This window comes from Grus americana, chromosome 1 (assembly GCF_028858705.1).
Source record: "Grus americana isolate bGruAme1 chromosome 1, bGruAme1.mat, whole genome shotgun sequence".
Taxonomy (NCBI): Eukaryota; Metazoa; Chordata; class Aves; order Gruiformes; family Gruidae; genus Grus; species Grus americana.
Genome location: NC_072852.1, coordinates 195,730,670 through 195,749,351, shown reverse-complemented (window position 1 = coordinate 195,749,351; position 18,682 = coordinate 195,730,670). Strand labels below are relative to the sequence as shown.

The 18,682-nt window shown below is 45.0% G+C and overlaps 1 protein-coding gene across 4 annotated transcripts in view; it reads right to left on the bottom strand.

Annotated features, from left to right (window-relative positions):
- KATNAL1 (katanin catalytic subunit A1 like 1) overlaps positions 1 to 18,373 on the bottom strand; it is a 41,587-nt gene extending 23,214 nt beyond the window's left edge. Inside the window, exons 1-2 of one of the 4 annotated variants that reach the window (XM_054837618.1) lie at positions 18,260 to 18,373; positions 8,317 to 8,492 (exon numbers count right to left, since the gene is read on the bottom strand). In XM_054837618.1, the coding sequence (XP_054693593.1) occupies positions 8,317 to 8,478 (162 nt within the window). In that variant the 5' untranslated portion in view covers positions 8,479 to 8,492; positions 18,260 to 18,373. Of the gene's footprint in view, positions 1 to 8,316; positions 8,493 to 10,778; positions 11,425 to 17,429; positions 17,496 to 18,259 lie in introns of those variants that run through there. The other 3 variants (XM_054837630.1, XM_054837622.1, XM_054837638.1) reach the window with 3 other exon arrangements.
- Between the last annotated feature and the right edge of the window lie 309 nt (positions 18,374 to 18,682).

Genomic DNA, 18,682 nt, shown 5'->3' with positions numbered 1-18,682 from the left:
CTAATTATAAAAGTGGCTTAATCATTAAAAAATAATAATACAAAATTAACTTTGTGAGGGGCACAACATCACCATACAGTCAAAGCACAAGGCAATTCTTTGGTGGACTGCAAAGATTAGAACAGAAAATGGGAACTTTAACACCCTATAGCATAAGTTCAAATGATAAGTAAAGTAAGTAAAATAAAAATGAGAAGAAATTATGTCTCAAAGAAATCAGGTTGCAGAGTTATGCAGCTGAATTTTATACTTGAAGTTTCTATTGCCACTAGTCAGGGAATTAGAACTACAGCAATAATTTCAAGATTATTTACTTGATATTTGTTCATTTCAATTTTCTTCCATGAAGCCTAAAAAAAATAAAATCTGTGTAGAAATTTGCTAAGTTTTAAGTGATATGGCTTGTTAGAAGCTCAAGTTTTGTATGCTAAGGTCACTGGTTCTTAGTACACACCAGCAGCCAAAAACTGTATTGTACATTCTTGCTCAGAAGCATAAACTTTCAGTGCATTAGCTTAAGATGTGCTAGGATTCACCTGAGTGCACTTCTGCTGCTTCTTAACAGTCTTCCACCTATCACTCAATGATGCTTTCCATCCTGTGAGATCAACCTCTACGCTTACTTTGGTTTTTACCTGCTCAAGGGTCGTAACCCCCAGATGTCACCTCTTCACTGAAGTGTCGGTGCACAGCTAGAACTAATTCATGCATTGCTGTGCCTGCCTGGAAATCAGTATTGGCACTCTACAGCTAGGATTACCTTAGCCCACTGCGAATCTTGCCTGCTACAGGCTCGCAGCTGGAGCCACAGAGACATCCTGAACCTTTCCATCCACTGGAAAGGCACATAGGCTCAAAAAGCTCTCGTGAAGAATATTCGCAGTGAGGATATCTGCAGGCTGCCACCAGGCACAGTACTGAGTGAGGCTACAATCAGCATACGCTGTAAAGCTGATGAATCAAAAGCCAGGATCTGAAGTCAGCTTGCAAGAAAGCCAAGGAAAGATACCAGGCACCCAGCTGTGCTCATGTCATGCGTCCACGTGAAAACGAATTGGGAAAAATACTGCCTGCAAATGCTGCAACCAGGCTTCACTTTGTAGCAAACAGAAGGCGGCAACTGAGGACAGTATCAACAGACGTCAACGATGTTGCCTGAACTCCAGACTCTCTTTGCTGTGCAGATTCTGAGTAATAGAGAGGATCAGGAGAATGGAGGTCTGCAAATTCAGCCTGTCTGCTGAGGTTGTAACAGCAGTAAATCAAGGAACCAGTACTAAACAGCATCACATCTTATGACTGTTCCTCCTAATGGTGGTTATTGGTGAAAAGATGTGGCCACTAGCCTGAGATCTTCCCATCTCCCCGTGTGCTTGGAAAGGAACCGTGTTGGGCACATGCAGGGTGCTGTGTCTTGTCAGCACACTTGTAGAAGCATGCCTCTTCCAGCCTGATTTTCACCTGCTCATCCCATTTCTCTCTCAGACTCTTATTTCCCCTCTCAGAATGGCATCTTCACCCGCCCCACTCTATGTATTCAGAACAGCAGCAGCCACGCCCCCACTTTTGGTGGAGCAGCTTCAAGACAGAAAGCACTATCTGACATAACTGTTTGGTGGGTAAGGTGTCTATAAGAAAGAATTACTAAATTGACAGCACACAGTAACAAACCCACAACAGCTCTTTCTGGAGGCTACACTTCTCCTAAAATACTACCAGGTACATCCCACAGCAAGGTATCGTTCTGCTCTGTAATATTTTCCAGGAATTCTCCCACTACAAGGACAAATTAGGAGATTTCAGCAGCACAAAGAAATTCTTCTCTGGTTTAAAACGCTGCTTAAGACTGTTGCCAGCAAGATACCAGTAAGGACAGAGGCAAAGTGAAGGATAAATCCCCAAGGCCCTGCATGGTTCTTGCAACACTGCATTTACTTCACCAGGAGCTCTACGTGTATCTGTACAAAAGGAGCCTTAGGTCCAGGAAGAACTTAATCAGTGCAAAGCAGCCTTCTTGCTCATTCCAGATGGGGTAGCTTTATCTTTCCAAAGACACAGGGCATCCAGCTCAGGCAGGATTGCTCCTGCCCTGCTTTGCTTTCTTTGCTTTCTCATCACACAATCAGCAGACACATCTCCCAGTGCAAGAACTTCCAGCTGAGTTACAAATGTGATTGATTACTCACTTGGTTCCTTCAAACTGTCTAACACGCATCCCTCCTGTCCAAAAATAAATCTAGCCAAACAGCTGCTGTGAGGTACAAAGGAATGATACAGCATAAATCCTCCAGGGCACTGCTCCTCGAGAGACAGCCACTTCCTACTCCAGTGCTCCAGGAATACAGATAGGATTCCTCCTATCAGCCTTCCAAAACACAAAGAAAAGTTGGTGGAGAACAACTTGCTAGCACTGAGGGCTGGAGTACTGTCATTCAGCTCCCTGGACCAGCAAGGAGGATGGTATCTGAAAACTGAGAGAAAGTGAGCCTTTGATGCCTTGGAAGCTGAAAACAGACTAACAGCTGCTGGCCATCTCTTATCCAGACCTGAGCAGACCAAACTCCAAAATGCACACCCTTACCGCTTAGTCAGTACCTGACAAACCGACCAACAAAACCCCCTCAATGTACTTGAACGACAGAACCACAAAGGAAAACCAGCTGATAAATTCCTAGAGGCCTTACACTAACCAAGTTAGATGAAACAGGTACAGAGTTTCTTGCAGCTGAGAAACAAATAACCCAGACGCGAGCCAAGAAGGGCTGTGCCATAATTATGAAGGTGACTGAGCACTGAGTGATCAGTGCTACTCTGAAGCAACCTCAGAAGGCTGCTAACAGGAAAATCACTGGTCTGGACTCACCCAGTCTCTTTGCCCCCCTGGCCCCCCTCCCCCAGTCACACCCTTCCCTTGGGTGCCAGAGCCCTCAGGGGGCTCCAGCTCAGGTTGTAGAGAACCTGAAGAAAGCTTTTAGGTTATTCGTGTTTAAGTCGTTTTAGGAGAAAGCAGCTCACCACTGCCAAATAGATCTCCCATCTCCTCACTTTTTCTCCCCAATCACATTCTGCTGCTGCTCTTCTGGATTCACTTCTGGCATCTCGATACAGTAACCCAGCTTGGTAAAATGGCAAAAAATTAACCTAGCAGGGTAAAAAGAAAACTAAGGACACTTTTGCTGGGTTAGCAAGCTGCACTGGCTCGCTACCCTGTGATCAGGTGAATCCCAGGGCTAAGAATGGCAGGGTGCAGAGGAGGGAGAGAAGCTGGTGCAGCTGGAGGGAAGACTGAGTAGGGAAGAGCTTGGCCTCCCTGGGCATGGCAGGATGTTAACTGGGTTCAGCTACCATGTGAAACTGCTTGCTCCACAGAGCCACACTCTGGTACACCACTCACCCCTACGAGCCACATCACCTCCTCTGCAGAAGCAGCATCGTGGGCATTGGGCGATGTTGGGAAGCCTGATAAAAAGCTTTTCAGCCCAGGGGGTGGCCCCACAGCTTTGTTTTGACATTCCAGCCCTAAGGATTTACAGTAACCAAGCAGAAAACACATCCTAACATATGGGTATAAAACACGGTGACCATGAGTTGAGTTTGCTCTTTCTTAGTGGTAGTTCCAAAAAACATTTCAGGGAATTCCTCTGTATTTCACAATCTGGCAACTGTTGTACCTTTGGCATCACCAGATTTTATTAGCTATATTAGAACTTGTACTTCTACACAGCAATAAGCATGGGTATTTGTACCTTCATAAATACAAATGAAATGTGGGGGTTTTTTAATTATATCATGCTGGAACAAAACCAATGAAGTTTCTGTAAAGTGTTTTCCAAACCTGAAATTACTGCTTGCAATTAGTGTCAGTTATCCAACAAGCTCCATTTTAAAAAAGTGAAAATAACAATTCCCTAAACCATACCCAAAACAGATGCCCTGTAACCCAGTCTGATCCCATACAGTCAAAGTATAGTTCCTGCAATCACAGTTCTTCATGAGTTACCTGCAGAATATTCCTTAATTACTCATGAAGTAACCTACAAAGTGCTAATAAAACAGGCATGAAGCAAAAACAACATAAGCACAGTTTGACTGAAATGTGTTTAAAATAATAAAAAAAAAATCATCCTTTATTCTTCAAGCACGAACACAGTGCACCTAATCACCTACTCCAGTGACTGTGGTTGGTAAGGGTGCCTTGCTGGCTGCTCCAAGTGCTCTGAGAATTGTTGAAGTTCTGCCTCAGCTCTGGCTGAGGCTCCTGTGCTCTTAGATATTGTGCAACACAGAGCACAGGGTTATAACATGCAGCAGGTTTTGCTCGACAGCCGCTGGCCTTGTTGTAAGCCAGTACTATCTCCTGGGGGCACGCTCTGCTGTCATTCTGCAGCTGCTGAACTGTCACTGAAGCAGCTCTTTCCTACAAGCCAGCTGTCTAGTAAAAAGACTGCAACAGCCAAGAAACTCTCTCGGAATAAGCTAGGGGAATGTCAACACAAGTAGAGTTCACAGTAGTGGTCATGAGAGTAAACCTACCTTTTATTGTTGTTAAGTAGAAAAAGAGATGGGTTGCTTCTGATTTTGAATCTTTCCAGTCACAGCCTGTGTTTACATGGATGAACATGCCTACATGTCAGTCAAACCTCAGAGCACAACAGAGAAGTAACTTTTTCTTTTTCAAATGAGCTCGGAGGCCAAGGAGTGAGGATAGCAATGGAGCTACACTCGGCCACCCAAGAGCAAGCTGGGAACTCCCCGGATGCAAAACAAATAAGGGTCTCAAGAACAGGTCACCCTTGATATCCCCAAGCCAAGCTAGTTATCAGACAATCAATGACAATGAATTTTCCGAAGGGTTGGAGGAATTCTTATGTTGTCATACCGCTGCTTTGGTGTACCCTCTGGGACGCACCTTTTGCCCTTTTGAAGTTCTGCAGGTTGTGCCAGAGTAGTAACACAATCCCTCTCCCCCTGTCAGCGCTGATTTTGAGGTCTCATAAGCAGTATTGCATCAAGTGGAACTGAGCCAGTCAGTTGTTCCCAGGGGAGCAGACGATACATGTTCACACTCCTCCTCCTCCTAACTATCCTCTCAGCACCAAGCACAAGGAACCCTTGAAATCAGTGTGCCCATTGTAAAGCTGAAGCTGTCTGACTGTGCCACAGGAAATACAAGTCACCAAATACTTGCACAGAGTATCGTTCTGTCCAGACTAACCTGTAGAAATTTGAAAACAATGACACCTAAGCAAAGAGAGGTAGATCAAGAGTGCTTGGGAGTCTGACCCAAAATCCCAATACTTCTGGTTCACCTCTGCACTACATTGCTCAATAAACCACTGGAAAAATCCCATGTAGTACCCAAGGCAACAAAACACATCCACCTAGCATGAGGTACCTATTCGCGATGGAGGACTCGCTGTAGAGAAGTGACCAGATAGGGAGAACAACAGTTCATGTAACAGGTATGAATTGGTCAGCTGCAGAGCCATGGCTGTAACTATTCTTTGAGATGTTACCCATATGAACATTCCTATTTTAGGAGGGAACTTGAATGCAAACACCTGAAACTGAGTTCACTGCCTCAGAAGTACCAACAGGACAAACACCCTGCTTGTGTGCTGTGCACAAATGTATAGAAGGGAAGGGCATGCTGCATACTGCCAGTTCCCCTCAGCACCGGTGTCCCAGGAATCCTTCAAGAGGTTCAAGACTGTGAATGTGCATGCAGACAGCATGTCTCAGGGATTAACTGATTTAAGTAACAATCTTCACCTTCGAGCACTTATCTACATGGACATTCACACCATGGACCACTCCCAACAGTAAAAGTTCTACCTACCCAGTGTCTGCTAGAGATTGCTAAACTCCACCTTCAAAAGGTACCAGTGGTATTATCCTCCTGAGGTTCCTCAGAGGATGGAGAAACTGAAGAACCTAAAGAACAGGCTAGTTCCATTACTCCAGAGGAGACAGAATTTCAGGTAAAAGTCAATTGAATTCATGCTCTTAACCATGACCTAAGGGTTGCTTTGCTTCTGGTACCACTTGCAAGTAGCATACGGGTATGGGAATCTTTTGCTTCTGCATATTTCTGGTACCAAGTGGGTTAGACCTGAATTTTGCTAAACTTATGTCATGTGTATGTCATAACTCTTTCCTGAGAATGACCTAAAAAGAATATCTAAATATTATTTTAATATTGTGAATGAGTGTTTCTTGTGATCCAACTTGTGGTTTAACTTTTTTCAGCACAGGCTGTCTGCAGATAGCTACTGAATGTGACTGACAGTTTGGATGTCACTGCTGTGGGAGCTGGAAAGCTGTGCTAACTTCTAGATAATCAGAATCCCTCTTAGTCTGTCTCAAGGAGTGAGAAGGCACAACAATTATTTATCAAGAGTGGTTAAGAAAGCAGGTCCACCTCTGCAGGTCTCACCAAACCATTCAGGTTCAGGGATGGAAAAGCTAGCTGTTCCAGGGCTGCATCGTTTGCTCTCAGGGCTATATCATTTTGTTCCCAGTGCTATGGGTAGTCCCATAAATGAAGGAGAAGGCAAACAGCCTGGGGATGGAGCACTTTTTTTTAATCACGCTTTTTACTTTTTGGTGTTTGTCCCTGAGCCCAGAGCAGCACCAGTAATGGCAAAGCAATATTCAAAGCTCATCTGCCACCACTGTGTTGGGAAGTTTCAGAATTAGCATGAGCGCACAGCATGACAGACGCTACTCCACTTGCTGCTGATCTTTCTGGGGACAGTTTTCTAAAGCATTTATAGGACACTGTCAGGGGCCGTTCTGTTTTTCCCTAAAAGGGATAATTTCTGAGAAGGTGCCAACTTCAGATCCTCTGCTAAGGAACCAGCTGCCTTCCCCAGGGAATAATCCTTGAAACTGTGTTAATGGTCCTTTTTCACTTGAGGCTTGTCTCCAATGTGCAGCACACATTCCCTGGTGCACAGGCTTCTCTGAAGCAGTTCAAACAACACACAACACCATAAGACTTGAAGTAACCTTCACAAGATAAGAGCTGTTAAAAGTTTAATGGAAGAATCAATGTCATTGGAGGAAACACTAAATACTAGAAGTGAAGGCAATGCAGAGATGCAGCTGCAGAACAAGGAAAGCCTCATGCTCTGCCTTCACGTCAGCTGCAAGTTCGGCAGGAACTAAGGACATGCACGGGGCATGAACACCTTGTATCAGCATGCTCTGGGGTGTATTCCACCTCTGAGCTTGAATATAAATACTTGAACATGAATATCTCCTATACAATATTCAGCTTATTACATCACCAGGAAGGCTAGGCAAGCTTGTACACGCACATGCTTTGCAGACGAGCTCTTTATAAGCAGACAGACTTTTACAGTTCTATGATACACACCTATGAATAGTACTGTCATTTCAAAATGATTGCCAACAGGGTTGTAACTATCAGTACACAAAACACTCTATGTTAGTGTCAGATGTTTCAAGCACAAAACCATAAACAAAGCACCTGCTGCAATAAAAAGGAAAAACTGGCTTCTATTTTAAGTGATATCATTTAAGCATGTGATATTTAGAAAAACTCTTCTGGAAGTCATCTCTTCAGCTACTTACTGAAAAAAATCTATCTTTTATAGGAGCTATATTCTTCTTTCAAAAAATAATACTTATGCAACATGAATTCTTTATTCTGGAGTACACCTTTATATGTTTATCCTCCAATTATTTTATTTCTGATGGAACACATTTTGTACAATGAAAAATGGAACCACAAAACTTAAGGAAGACTTAAATACTGAAAGTGCTAAATGAGGTTTGTTACATTACTTTCTTGGCTTCATCAGTCCTCTGCTAACAAAGTGATGCATGTGTGCAAGAACCAGGCTAAAAGTATTACTTGGAGTTTTAGAAACCTGACCCAAGTTTGAACATTGTAGCATTACAGTTAACTGCTACTCAGACAACCATTCTAGTGATGCTAACTCATCCACTCACATCTTAGTTTACTAGGCATTAGATGGTCAAAAGATAAAACAGCAAAACAAAGACCTCAGCAAACCAGTTTTTCCAAAGTATGCAATCACATACAGACCAGTGATTAACCAGACATCCTAAGTGAAAACAACAAAAAATTGATTCAATTAGAAGACAAGAATTCCTTTTAAATATGCCACAAAAATTATTTCCCAATGAGTATCAACAAAATACCGTGAAATAAATAATGTGAATTTAGCTACAATATACATCCTCTACATCTTAAAAGATTTGGGAAGTATAGTTTGTTTTTCAAATATCAAGTAATAGAATAAAGGCAAGCTCATTTCACCCTACCTGTTGCCATTTGCCCTTAATTGCTGGATCTCTGATTGACTGGCAATGTCTCTGGATTTGTTGGATGACACCCTGGTAATATACCATAGAAGAGTCATAATTCCCAAGGAGTGCATATTCTCTTCCTTTTTTGGCATTATCGCAAATCTCTGCTAAATTCATCTTCACTCAGAAATCTAAAAGAGAACATAATCATCAGAAAAATGAATTTTACATGCTGTAGAATAATTCAGACCGTGACACTCCAGTTTTGTTTTTTCCCTCATAGCTGATTGTGTCTTTCCACCTCCATCTCCCTCTTCTCTTTTTCAACCATTTAGCTCTGGAGTATCTCTTTACTAGCCTAAGGTTTGAGGCCATGAATCATAATTCTTTTATAGTGATAAAAAACACAACTTCTTTGCTGCCTTTGGCCCCAATCCTGTTAAATTAATGCAAGAAAATTAAATGCCCTGCCCACACTGAACCTAACAAGCTGAACCTTAATTCGAAGATCACCACAATATATTAGCAGCCATCAACCCATGAATCACAAATCACACGAGGCATTAAATTGCTTTTTATACTGTTGTATTACATACATGCCTAAATGTGCCAACCAGCATCAGGGAAGCCTGCACTTAGCACTTGCAAGAGCCCTCATCCTAATGAGATTACGATATGGTTGAATGACAGCTCTACTATAGACAAAGTTGAGAGCCTCATTCTGTTTAAATATTCTTTCAAAGTACTCCAACATCCACATGCTGACTTGGATTTTTTCATTAAATTTAACACGTCACTTTGGGATTTATGGCAGAGTTAGCAATCCAAATTTAAGATTTCTTAAAACAGTGATTCCCAAAGTACAACCTTCCCCTAGTCCCCAAAACAATTTAAGATTTACAGATTTTACTTTTTTATGCAAGTAGTAAATTGCAGCATGACTTTAAGGCAAACCTATAATCCAATTTTTCCCAGTAGCCATTCGAGAAACCAATATTAAACCACACATTCAAAAGTAACCTATGTTGTACACCTAAGTTTGTACTTAAGGTTCAAGATCAAAGCAGTGCCTGCCCCTTTATCTGAATTCCACATGACCCAAAGTCAAGGTCCTTACTACACAAAAAGAGCATCAGTTCCTTTTCCTTGTCCTCTGACTCAGGATGGGTGGGGTCCCTGACATTCACGCAGATATAAAACTCTGGAAATCAAAACTAAAAAAATTACGATTCATAGCTACGCAATGCAGAGAGTTGCACTGACCAAGGGGGAGGAGGCCAGCTTGGGAGCATCGTCCACTAGCTGCATCGAGGGCTTGGCAAGACCAAGGTGGTGGACAAGAAACTGGAAAGGATGGGGAGTACAGCCAGACGGGAAGAACACAAGGCGCGGGGTCTGGTGCAGCACACAGTTCAGGCTGCACAGCTGAAGACAGCCCGTGCTGTGGGGGTGCATGCAGTAGGAGCAGGTGGTAGCAGAGAGAAGCCAGAACAGGGAGAAATAACCTTTTACAGCCTAGCAGGTTATAAAAATGTTAGTAGTTTTTATAGAACAGACAAGACAAGATCAAGATGGCATTAAGGAGGATGTATCTTACGCCTTTTTATTCCCTCCTGCTCAGCAAAATTCAAACCTCTGACAGTAAGTTAAACATATAACCGCATGACATTCGTTCTGTCCTCCCTGAACGCTGCCTATAGCTAACACGCTCTGCCTCTCAGCGGTGCCAAACTGATGGTCCTTACCGCTGTCTGCAGGTGCACACCAGGTCTGCTCCACCACCTCTTCACTCTTGCTCCCTGCTACTAAGCCACGGAAACCCACTACCCTCACTTAAACCCACAGGCCACACAGCTTCCACGTGGCTGAAGACTTTGATGGCCTGAACAGGCTGTTACCCCACAACTGGCACTCCAACGAGCGCAGCGAGAGGCATTGAGGCTTACTTGTCCTAACACTGTGCCACACATTTCAGCTTGCGGATCATTCCCACAGGCTGTTATAACCTTCTGGGCGGGAGCAGAACTAAGATGGAAAGGACAACAACCCTAATTTTGTCTTCTCTCAATGCTGAGGAAAGGCAGGATACCTCAGTGGAGAGCTTTAGCTCTGTGGCAATTAAAACCATTTAAAATACAGAGGATTATAACTGATAGGAAAAAGCAATGTCACTTGCATTGCACTGGAAATGGATAAAAAGATAGTAACAGAATATAGGTTACAACCCATTCAGATCTGATGAGTCAACTTATAAATGAAGAAACCACCACCTGGGGCAGAACCTGTTACCCCATCTTCAAACACATCCAGGTTAGGATCTGCTACACAACCAGCTTGTCCCTGTAAGAAAAAGTCCTCAAATCTCTGGAGGATTTCTCTGCATGTAGGAAAAAAGAGAGGAGTAACTAAAACATTTCTAAGGAATTGCTGTATTCAATTTGTAGAAATACGTAATAATAAACAGAACATATACTTACTTTAGCCATCTCTGGTATCTGTTTAGTACAGCTAGTTTCCACCCTGCAGGCATGTGTTTAAGTCCTTTTGCCTTAAGAGGGCTGACGCTCACGTGCCCCACTCACCGGAGGAGACAACCTCCTGTCTCCGGTGGAAGCTGGGCCCACCCATAGGCAGGAGGCAAGGCACGGCAGCCATGCAGACACGTGCTCACTTCACAAGAGTGGTTAGCGCAGGGAGCTGGGAAGTGGAAGGCAGACATATTTACATGGTTTTAAAACTGCAGGGGGAAACCAAATGAGAGCCTCCCATTTTGTCCAAGAGTTTGGGAGCTTCGGGCCTCGTGCTGGTGACACTCAAGCTTAAGCAAGAGCTGGATGCCCAGTACATCATGCTGGACAGCTTCTAAACATCAACAAGCAATGAAACCTGGAGCATACAAGGAAGTTGGTGGATATACATGTATGTACCTACTGAGTGGCTGATGTCTCCAGAGCTAGGCTGACAAAAGCCTCTGGATCTTTCTCTTGGATTCAGGCACTTCAATTTTTTACTTATCACCTACCCTAGACACCAAAGCAGGTAATATAGCTTGAGAAGGTGAACAGAACATCACCCATATACCTGAGACATGTTTGAAACAGCAACTGTAGACCTCAGTCCTAAATCAATGCTCCACCTGACCCCCAAGGCAGTTCTTTGAGGTCCTATTGCAAAAAGACTGGCTATTTTAAACTAATGGCTAAAAATGGTTTAAACAAATTACAAACCTTTTACGCACATCAGCAATGGTAACGTTAGTGCAGAACAGCCAAAGCAAGTCAAAACAAATATGTCCAAAATTAAGGAAAATTTATTTTTAAGAAGGAATTCCTTCCTGGATTGTTTTCTAGACAATCCCACTCTTGTGCCAGAGGTGGGGAGGAAGAGGTAGCTAGAACTAGGTGGGGGCTTTTTCATGTTATGTACTTATCTTTTATTATCTGTTCTACATTATATTATAGAGTTCATACAACATTGTAAACATCCAAGAAACCAGAAATACAGAAGTCATAAATAGTGCTTTTGTTGTTTGTTCTTTGTTGTTTAGGGTTTTGTTTAAAAAATTGTTTTTCCTACCATATCACAGCCACATCTTTTAATACATAGCCAGGGACAACTGTTGTCAGGTACATTTAGAACAACTTACACATGACTTGTGACACTAGCTTTTCATCCTGTCGTTGCGCTGTTCCTTCCTGCACTAGACCATAACAGCTCCACAGCACATCAAGATATCCTTGGAGATTCCTTAGTTCACGGATCATTGACAAGAAGAGACATTACAGACATTCATGTCGGCATAGCTGCCACACATGGGGTCTTAAGCCCACTTGTTAAAAACCCTGCAGCAGCGAGGCTAAAAGGTCACAGGGGATATTAATCTCTATTCTTTGGAGCATAAGCTGAGCTGATCCCTATCTGGGGTCAGAAAAGAATTTTTCTCCCAGAACTAAAGCAACGCACAATTGAGCAAGAGCCAAAAGACAGTCTCTATTTCAACATTAAAGCATTATACATACACAAACATCTCCAAAGGTAGATACAGTCACCGTGTGAACAGTGGGCAGGGGGGACAGCTTGTTTAGCACACTACTCCAAACTTGCGTGCAACATCAGTGGGAATGCAGGACGACTGCTCCCCTTCAGCCCGTCTCCCACTTAACCTCACTCCAGCGCTACCAGAGGCAATAAATGCCCTCCCATCTAGATGGGGTCTGTAGCAGGGGTTTTCCTATTGCTTGACATTGAACATTCAACTCTGCAAATGCCAAAACAACAGGCATCTTTGCTATCTTTACACGTCTCTTTTATGTCTATGTGTTTTGACACAATCAGTTACACAACTGCGCCCTGTTTTTTCCACAGGCACTTGACTCTTGCACAGGATGGATGACACTCATTAAATAAGCAGTTATTAATTTTTGTTTTACTCTCATCGTCTCATCAAGCCTTATTTACTGCCTACTAATTGGACTTTTCTCCAAATCAGTTGTTAATCCCTCACAGATAGGGCTATAATATACCTGGTTTTTTCTGGACATGTGTCTTTCTCTGACCAGAATTTTACCCAGGCAGACCAAAACTTTTCCACAACTCCCTGAGATTGCTGGACATATGGTATCACGTCAAAGCAGCTGTGCAGTATTGCTGAGTGGACAGCTGAACATCTGGAAAGGCCTGGACATACACAGATGAAGACTGGTTACTAATTCTGTTTCTCATTTTCTGCAAATCAGCCAGGCAGTATGATGTCAGGCATCTCAAAATGCAATGTAAAAGACCCGACTAACGTCACAAGACAGACAGCCATGTTGTTAGGCACCATCTTCAGAATTCCAGTGCCAGCATACGACTACACATTTTCCACTTCTACAAAATAGGGCCAGGACACTGCTGCTGCACAACCCCAGAACAGGTCTGCCACACAGAGCAAAGCAAGGAAGAGAATTCCAGTGTTAAGAGGTTTTGATTTTTTGATTTATCCATTTTCATGTGCACTCATTTCTATTACCAGCGTCTAAGCAATGAGCTGAAGTTGTTCCTTTCTCAAATTCTTCTCACTGCTTGGAAGCTTTTCCTTACAATTAATCTAAACCTGCCCTTCTTAGTTTAAGGCCATATTGTTTTAGTAAGTCAGCTTTGACCAGTTTTGAACAGCTTCCTCTCCCTCAATTATGTTTTCACTTAAAATAGTACAACGATCCTATTTTCCATTTTCCCTTCAAAGTTAAAACTTGTTAAAATAGAGACATAACAGCAGTACCTTACCTGGAAAAGCATAAACTGTAACACTAACTGGAACGTTCTCAGAGGAAGAAAATAGCATTTTGGCATGGAATTGCTACTAGAAGCCTACAGAAGTCTATTTCTGACTGAAATACAGACTGTATTTCTTGTTCATGTGCTTGATGTATTTTATTTGATTTTCAAGAATAAGTTATTCAAAGATGCAATTATTAAAAAAACTATTAAAAAAATAAATCTTGCCTGCTTTATTAGAAAGATTATCCCTTTTATTTTGGACTTGGGTGCAGAACAACTGGTCTTCATTTCTAATAATTGTCTCTGTTCAGAAGCAATCATTGATGCTGCAGACAATTATCAGGCATTAGGTTCGCATGACAAAAACAACATTTTAACTGATCATTGTCAGATAAAATACAAACAAACAAAAGGCTTGCCAAGTTCCACAGCCAAATCTATCTTTCCCTGTTAACTTGGCTTTGTTTAAACTTGCAGCTGTGGTCCCATGGACTGGTGTGGAAGCTAACCATCATTACCTCACAGGATCACTACTCATATTAAAAATATATATATATAAATAAGGATGTGGCTTAGTTCCAGCAGATCTGGATTTAAACTACATTTAAATGCCTTCTTGAATCAAAGATGAGAAGTGTGCTATGCCAGTGCTCTATTGTTTTTCCCTTTTGCTGTGTGCATCAGCAGCAACGAGAACTGCTACAATCACGGTGGGAGCAGCAGCAGCAGCGCTGGGGGTTGCAGCGTGTAACGTCATCAGAGTGTTCACTCCCCGTTCGACATGTCACTTCAAAGCAGCACACACACCAGAAAAAGCGCACAGACACACCGTGGTCCCACACCTTGGTCTGGGAAACCCGGCACCAAGGGATCTTTCAATTCAGTTAACCACCATAAACTGGGTTTTGGCTTCTCTGCACTGAAACTCTGTTTTCAAATAGCAGACGCAGAGTTAATGGGAAATGTTTATGGAAGTGGGAAGGAGAAGAAGCATGCATACAGGCCTCAAACAATTTTTGTGTGGAATCTTCTGAGAGCTAACTTGAAGCAGAGTTGAATGTTATTTTAAATGCAAGTGAAAAAAAAACCCCAACTTTAAATGAAGTAAAGACATTCACCACAAATTAACAGTGAACACAAACATGCAAGAAACCACTAAACAGTTTGTCAGTGTTGTAATTATAGATAACAAGCTATTGCACTGAACAGTAGCACCCTGGAGAATGAAATGACCATTTGCAAAGCCTTTGAACTAGTTTTCTGAAGAACTAGAAAAAGGAGAATCAGAGATTGTTGTGCTGTTCCTAAAATAATTCCTAAAATTCCTACAAAAATGCATCCTTCTCCAGAGCACCTCATGTACCAGCTTCAGGCATATCCATACAGTCACATCACCATTATTCAGGGTAACGAGGTGTTCATCAGCTCTGCTGGGTAACAGAAATGAAAACAGCTAACACTATGGGCGCTCTAGGGAACGTAGGTCTGTACACATGCAGTTTAGGCAGTGAGAGGCTTGCTAGTTTCTTCTCCATCTTAGCCCAGGCTGGCTCCGCACATCTCTCTTCTCTCCAGCATGGTCTCCAGGGCTGCTGGCATTAGTACCACACCAAACCCAAGCCAGCGTTCAGGTGGCACCAGCCCTGAGGTGACCAATCCATCCTCTGACAGGACATAGGGCTCAGGTATGAGCCAGCAATGTGCCCTCGTGGCCAAGAAGGCCAATGGTATCCTGGGGTACATTAAGAAGAGCATGGCCAGCAGGTCAAGGGAGGTTATCCTCCCACTTTGCCCTGGTGAGGCCACGTACTGTGTCCAGTTCTGGGCTCCTCAGTTCAAGAAAGACACGGAACTACTGGAGAGAGTCCAGCGGAGGGCTACAAGGATGATGAGGGGTCTGGAGCATCTCTCACGTGAGGAAAGGCTGAGAGAGCTGGGTCTGTTTAGCCTGGAGAAGAGAAGATTGAGAGGGGATCTCATCAATGCTTATAAATATTTAAAGGATGGGTGTCAAGGGGATGGGGTCAGAGTCTTTTCAGTGGTTCCCAGTGACAGGACAAGGGGCAACGGGCACAAACTGGAACACAGGGAGTTCCATCTCAACATGAGGAAAAACTTCTTCACTCTGAGGGTGACCGAGCACTGGGACAGGCTGCCCAGAGAGGTTGTGGAGTCTCCTTCTCTGGAGATATTCAAACCCCGCCTGGATGCAATGCTGTGCAACCTGCTCTGGGTGATCCTGCTCTAGCAGGGGGGTTGGACTAGATGATTTCCAGAAGTCCCTTCTAACCCCTACTGTTCTGTGGTTCTGTGATACCTTCAGGTATCACAGGGTCTGTGAGAGCTCAACAAAGTGGAACTCGGCCAAAATCAATAATCTGTCTAGTCCTATGTGGATGTGCTTCTCTGCACATCACGTGTGTAGCACTTCTGGTAGAGCAAACGTGCCACCAAAGACTCCCAAGATGGGTCTGTGCAGAGCCAGCTTAGGTTCAAAGTATTTATTAGGTCAGGCTCTGTGCCAAGAAAGGCAGTTAAACTGCTTCTGCACCTGGCCTTGGATCCAGCACATCCCTGTTCCCACAGCGCTGCAGCTCACGAGCCCTGCCAGACCATAGTCAGCTCCACAAAGACTCAGTTCTGGTGCTGCTACATTCCTAGCGTGGCCAATCTGCAACCCAGATCACTTTCCATGAATAATTGCAGGTTTAATGGACTCACACATGTGTTTATAACCCTGACTCATAAGGTCAGAATTTAGGCCTGGATATTTTTCCATCTTTTGAATTCCCCTCTGAGTTTCAAAGAATTGGCTTTTTAGGACTATGACTGTATATATTTTTTAGTTAGAATTTTGCCTTTTTTAAATTGTTCTAATGAATAGTATATATTTGTTAAAATTCATATGCATATTTCTGTAAGTGCTACAGACATCAAGTCTTCACATTTCTCAGCTCATCCCCAGAAGAATCACTTTTTTTTTTTTTCTTGCAATTATTTACACAGCAAACCAGATAAAGTCCTATTGTTGTTTCCTTGTCTTCCATTTACTTTTCTAACTATCTTGAGATTGTGATTAGCTCAGGGTAGGATCTCTTCATTACCTGCTGAAAAGCCCAAGTCTCTGAGAGCAAAGCACCCTGGAAGCATGCTGCAGCAACGATGTTCACTTCTGCAGTCTGGTAAGTACCAGAGAGCTGCAAGAAGCCTAAGCCTGCCTAGGATGTATCTGACATGGGGGTGTGGGGAAGGAAAGAAAAGAAATCCCCCAAAACCCTTCAGCTGCAATAAAAATCAAACATCCATTGGAAAGAAACACATCTCTGTGATATTTGAAACTGTATTAGGAATAGATGTTCAATATTTATATTCAAGGGAGTACTAATACACTGATGCTTTTAAGATACAGATTTTCAGGAAGAAAAAAATAACTCCCTCTAATATACCAATCATAAATAGATGTATTTTAAATGTAACAGGAACTGTAATTTTATTCCCCCTATGCCTGTTGGAGAATACAAGATAAAGCATAACACTACAACTGCCATTGGAGGAAACAGAGAGGGAAAAAGAGACAAATGTCAATACTGACATCATGCCAGAAATGTGGGCACAACAGAAATGAAGCAAAATTATTTTAAAAAGTAACACTGCCTGTTCATATAAAGATCACCTAGTGAAACAAGCTCAACAGAGCCTAAGTGTGGTAGGACACACGAAACTGCAAACCATGAAGCAAATTGGTTGGAGAGACTTTCCATGGCCCCTAGCTCATGGCTCTCTGACCCTTGTGTCCTCCGTATCCATTTACCCAGGGTCCAATCTACTATGCCTGCTGCATAGCCCCCCCCCTTGCATCCATCTACCTATGTTTCCATGTGCCCCTCTCCTTGCGTTCATTCTTTCCTCAGCCTCCAGCAGAGTCCTCCGCTTGCATCCACACGCCACCTAATACATCCTCCTCCCAACGCACCCCCAACTGCATCCACCCACCCTCCCAAACACCCCCAACACCGCATTCACTCATCCTGCAACACGCCTCCCCTCCTGCAGCCATCTACCCACCAGCACCCCCCTCCCGCAGCCGGCCTGCCGCATCCCCCTCCTTGGGTGGCACACCCTCCCCTCGCCCCGCATCCCGCCCCTCCTCCAGCACACTCCTCCTCCTGCACCCACCACCCCGGACATATTGCTCCCCTTCCACACTGCCCTCCCTCCAGCCCCCTCCCGCCCCCGACAGCGGTAAAGGGGCACCCTTGGCCCCCGTCCACAGCGCTCCGGCCCCATCATCCCCTCAGAGGCGGCTCCGGAGAGACGAATCGCCTCAACGCCCCCATTCAGAGCGAGCCCCCCCCTCCTCATCACGGTCTCCCCTGCGGGGGCAAAGCCACAGCACGCATCTCCCCCCCCTCCCCGGCGCGCTGGGGTTTGTAGTTCCCACCCGCCACCTCTCCCCTCAGCGCCCAACACCCGCCGGGGGGGCGCGGACTACACTTCCCAGCAGGCTCCGCGGGGGGCTGCCCTCCGCCAGCCGCTCCCGCTGCTACCCCCCCCACCCCCGCCGCCACCTCCCCCAGCGCGGCGGGACGGGCAGCGGCGCCACGGCGGGAGGGCGGCCGTTGGGCCGAGGTCCGAGCCGCCGCCCGCCCCGGGCAGTGCTGTGAGGGGCCGTCCCGTAGCCAGGCCCTGCCGTTACCTGGGAGAGCCGGGGTGCGTGTCCGCGAACGGGAGCGGCGCGGGGAGGGGGGCGCAGCCCTTCTGCTCTGTCAGACCGGGGAGGGGGGAGAGGCATGGGGGGGGGGGGGGGACGGGGACGGGCGGGGGAGGGGGTGCGCGCGCGCGACGGCGGCGGCGACGGGTGGTTGCCATGGCGGCGGCTGGGCGCGGGGTGGGGACGGCGCGGCATCCCGCTACCCCGCCCCCGCCGGGAGGCCGCCGGGCCCCCGGGCGGTGCTGGGCCCGCTCCGGAACGAACGAGCGGGCGGTCAGGCTGCGGCCTCTGTGGAACGTCCTTGGCCTTGCCCTGGCGGGGGGAAAGGGTGGGGTTTTCCCGGCGAGTTTAACACAAAGGAAAACCCCGCTGCATCGCCGGGAATGGCTGCGGGCGCGGCCTGCCCCC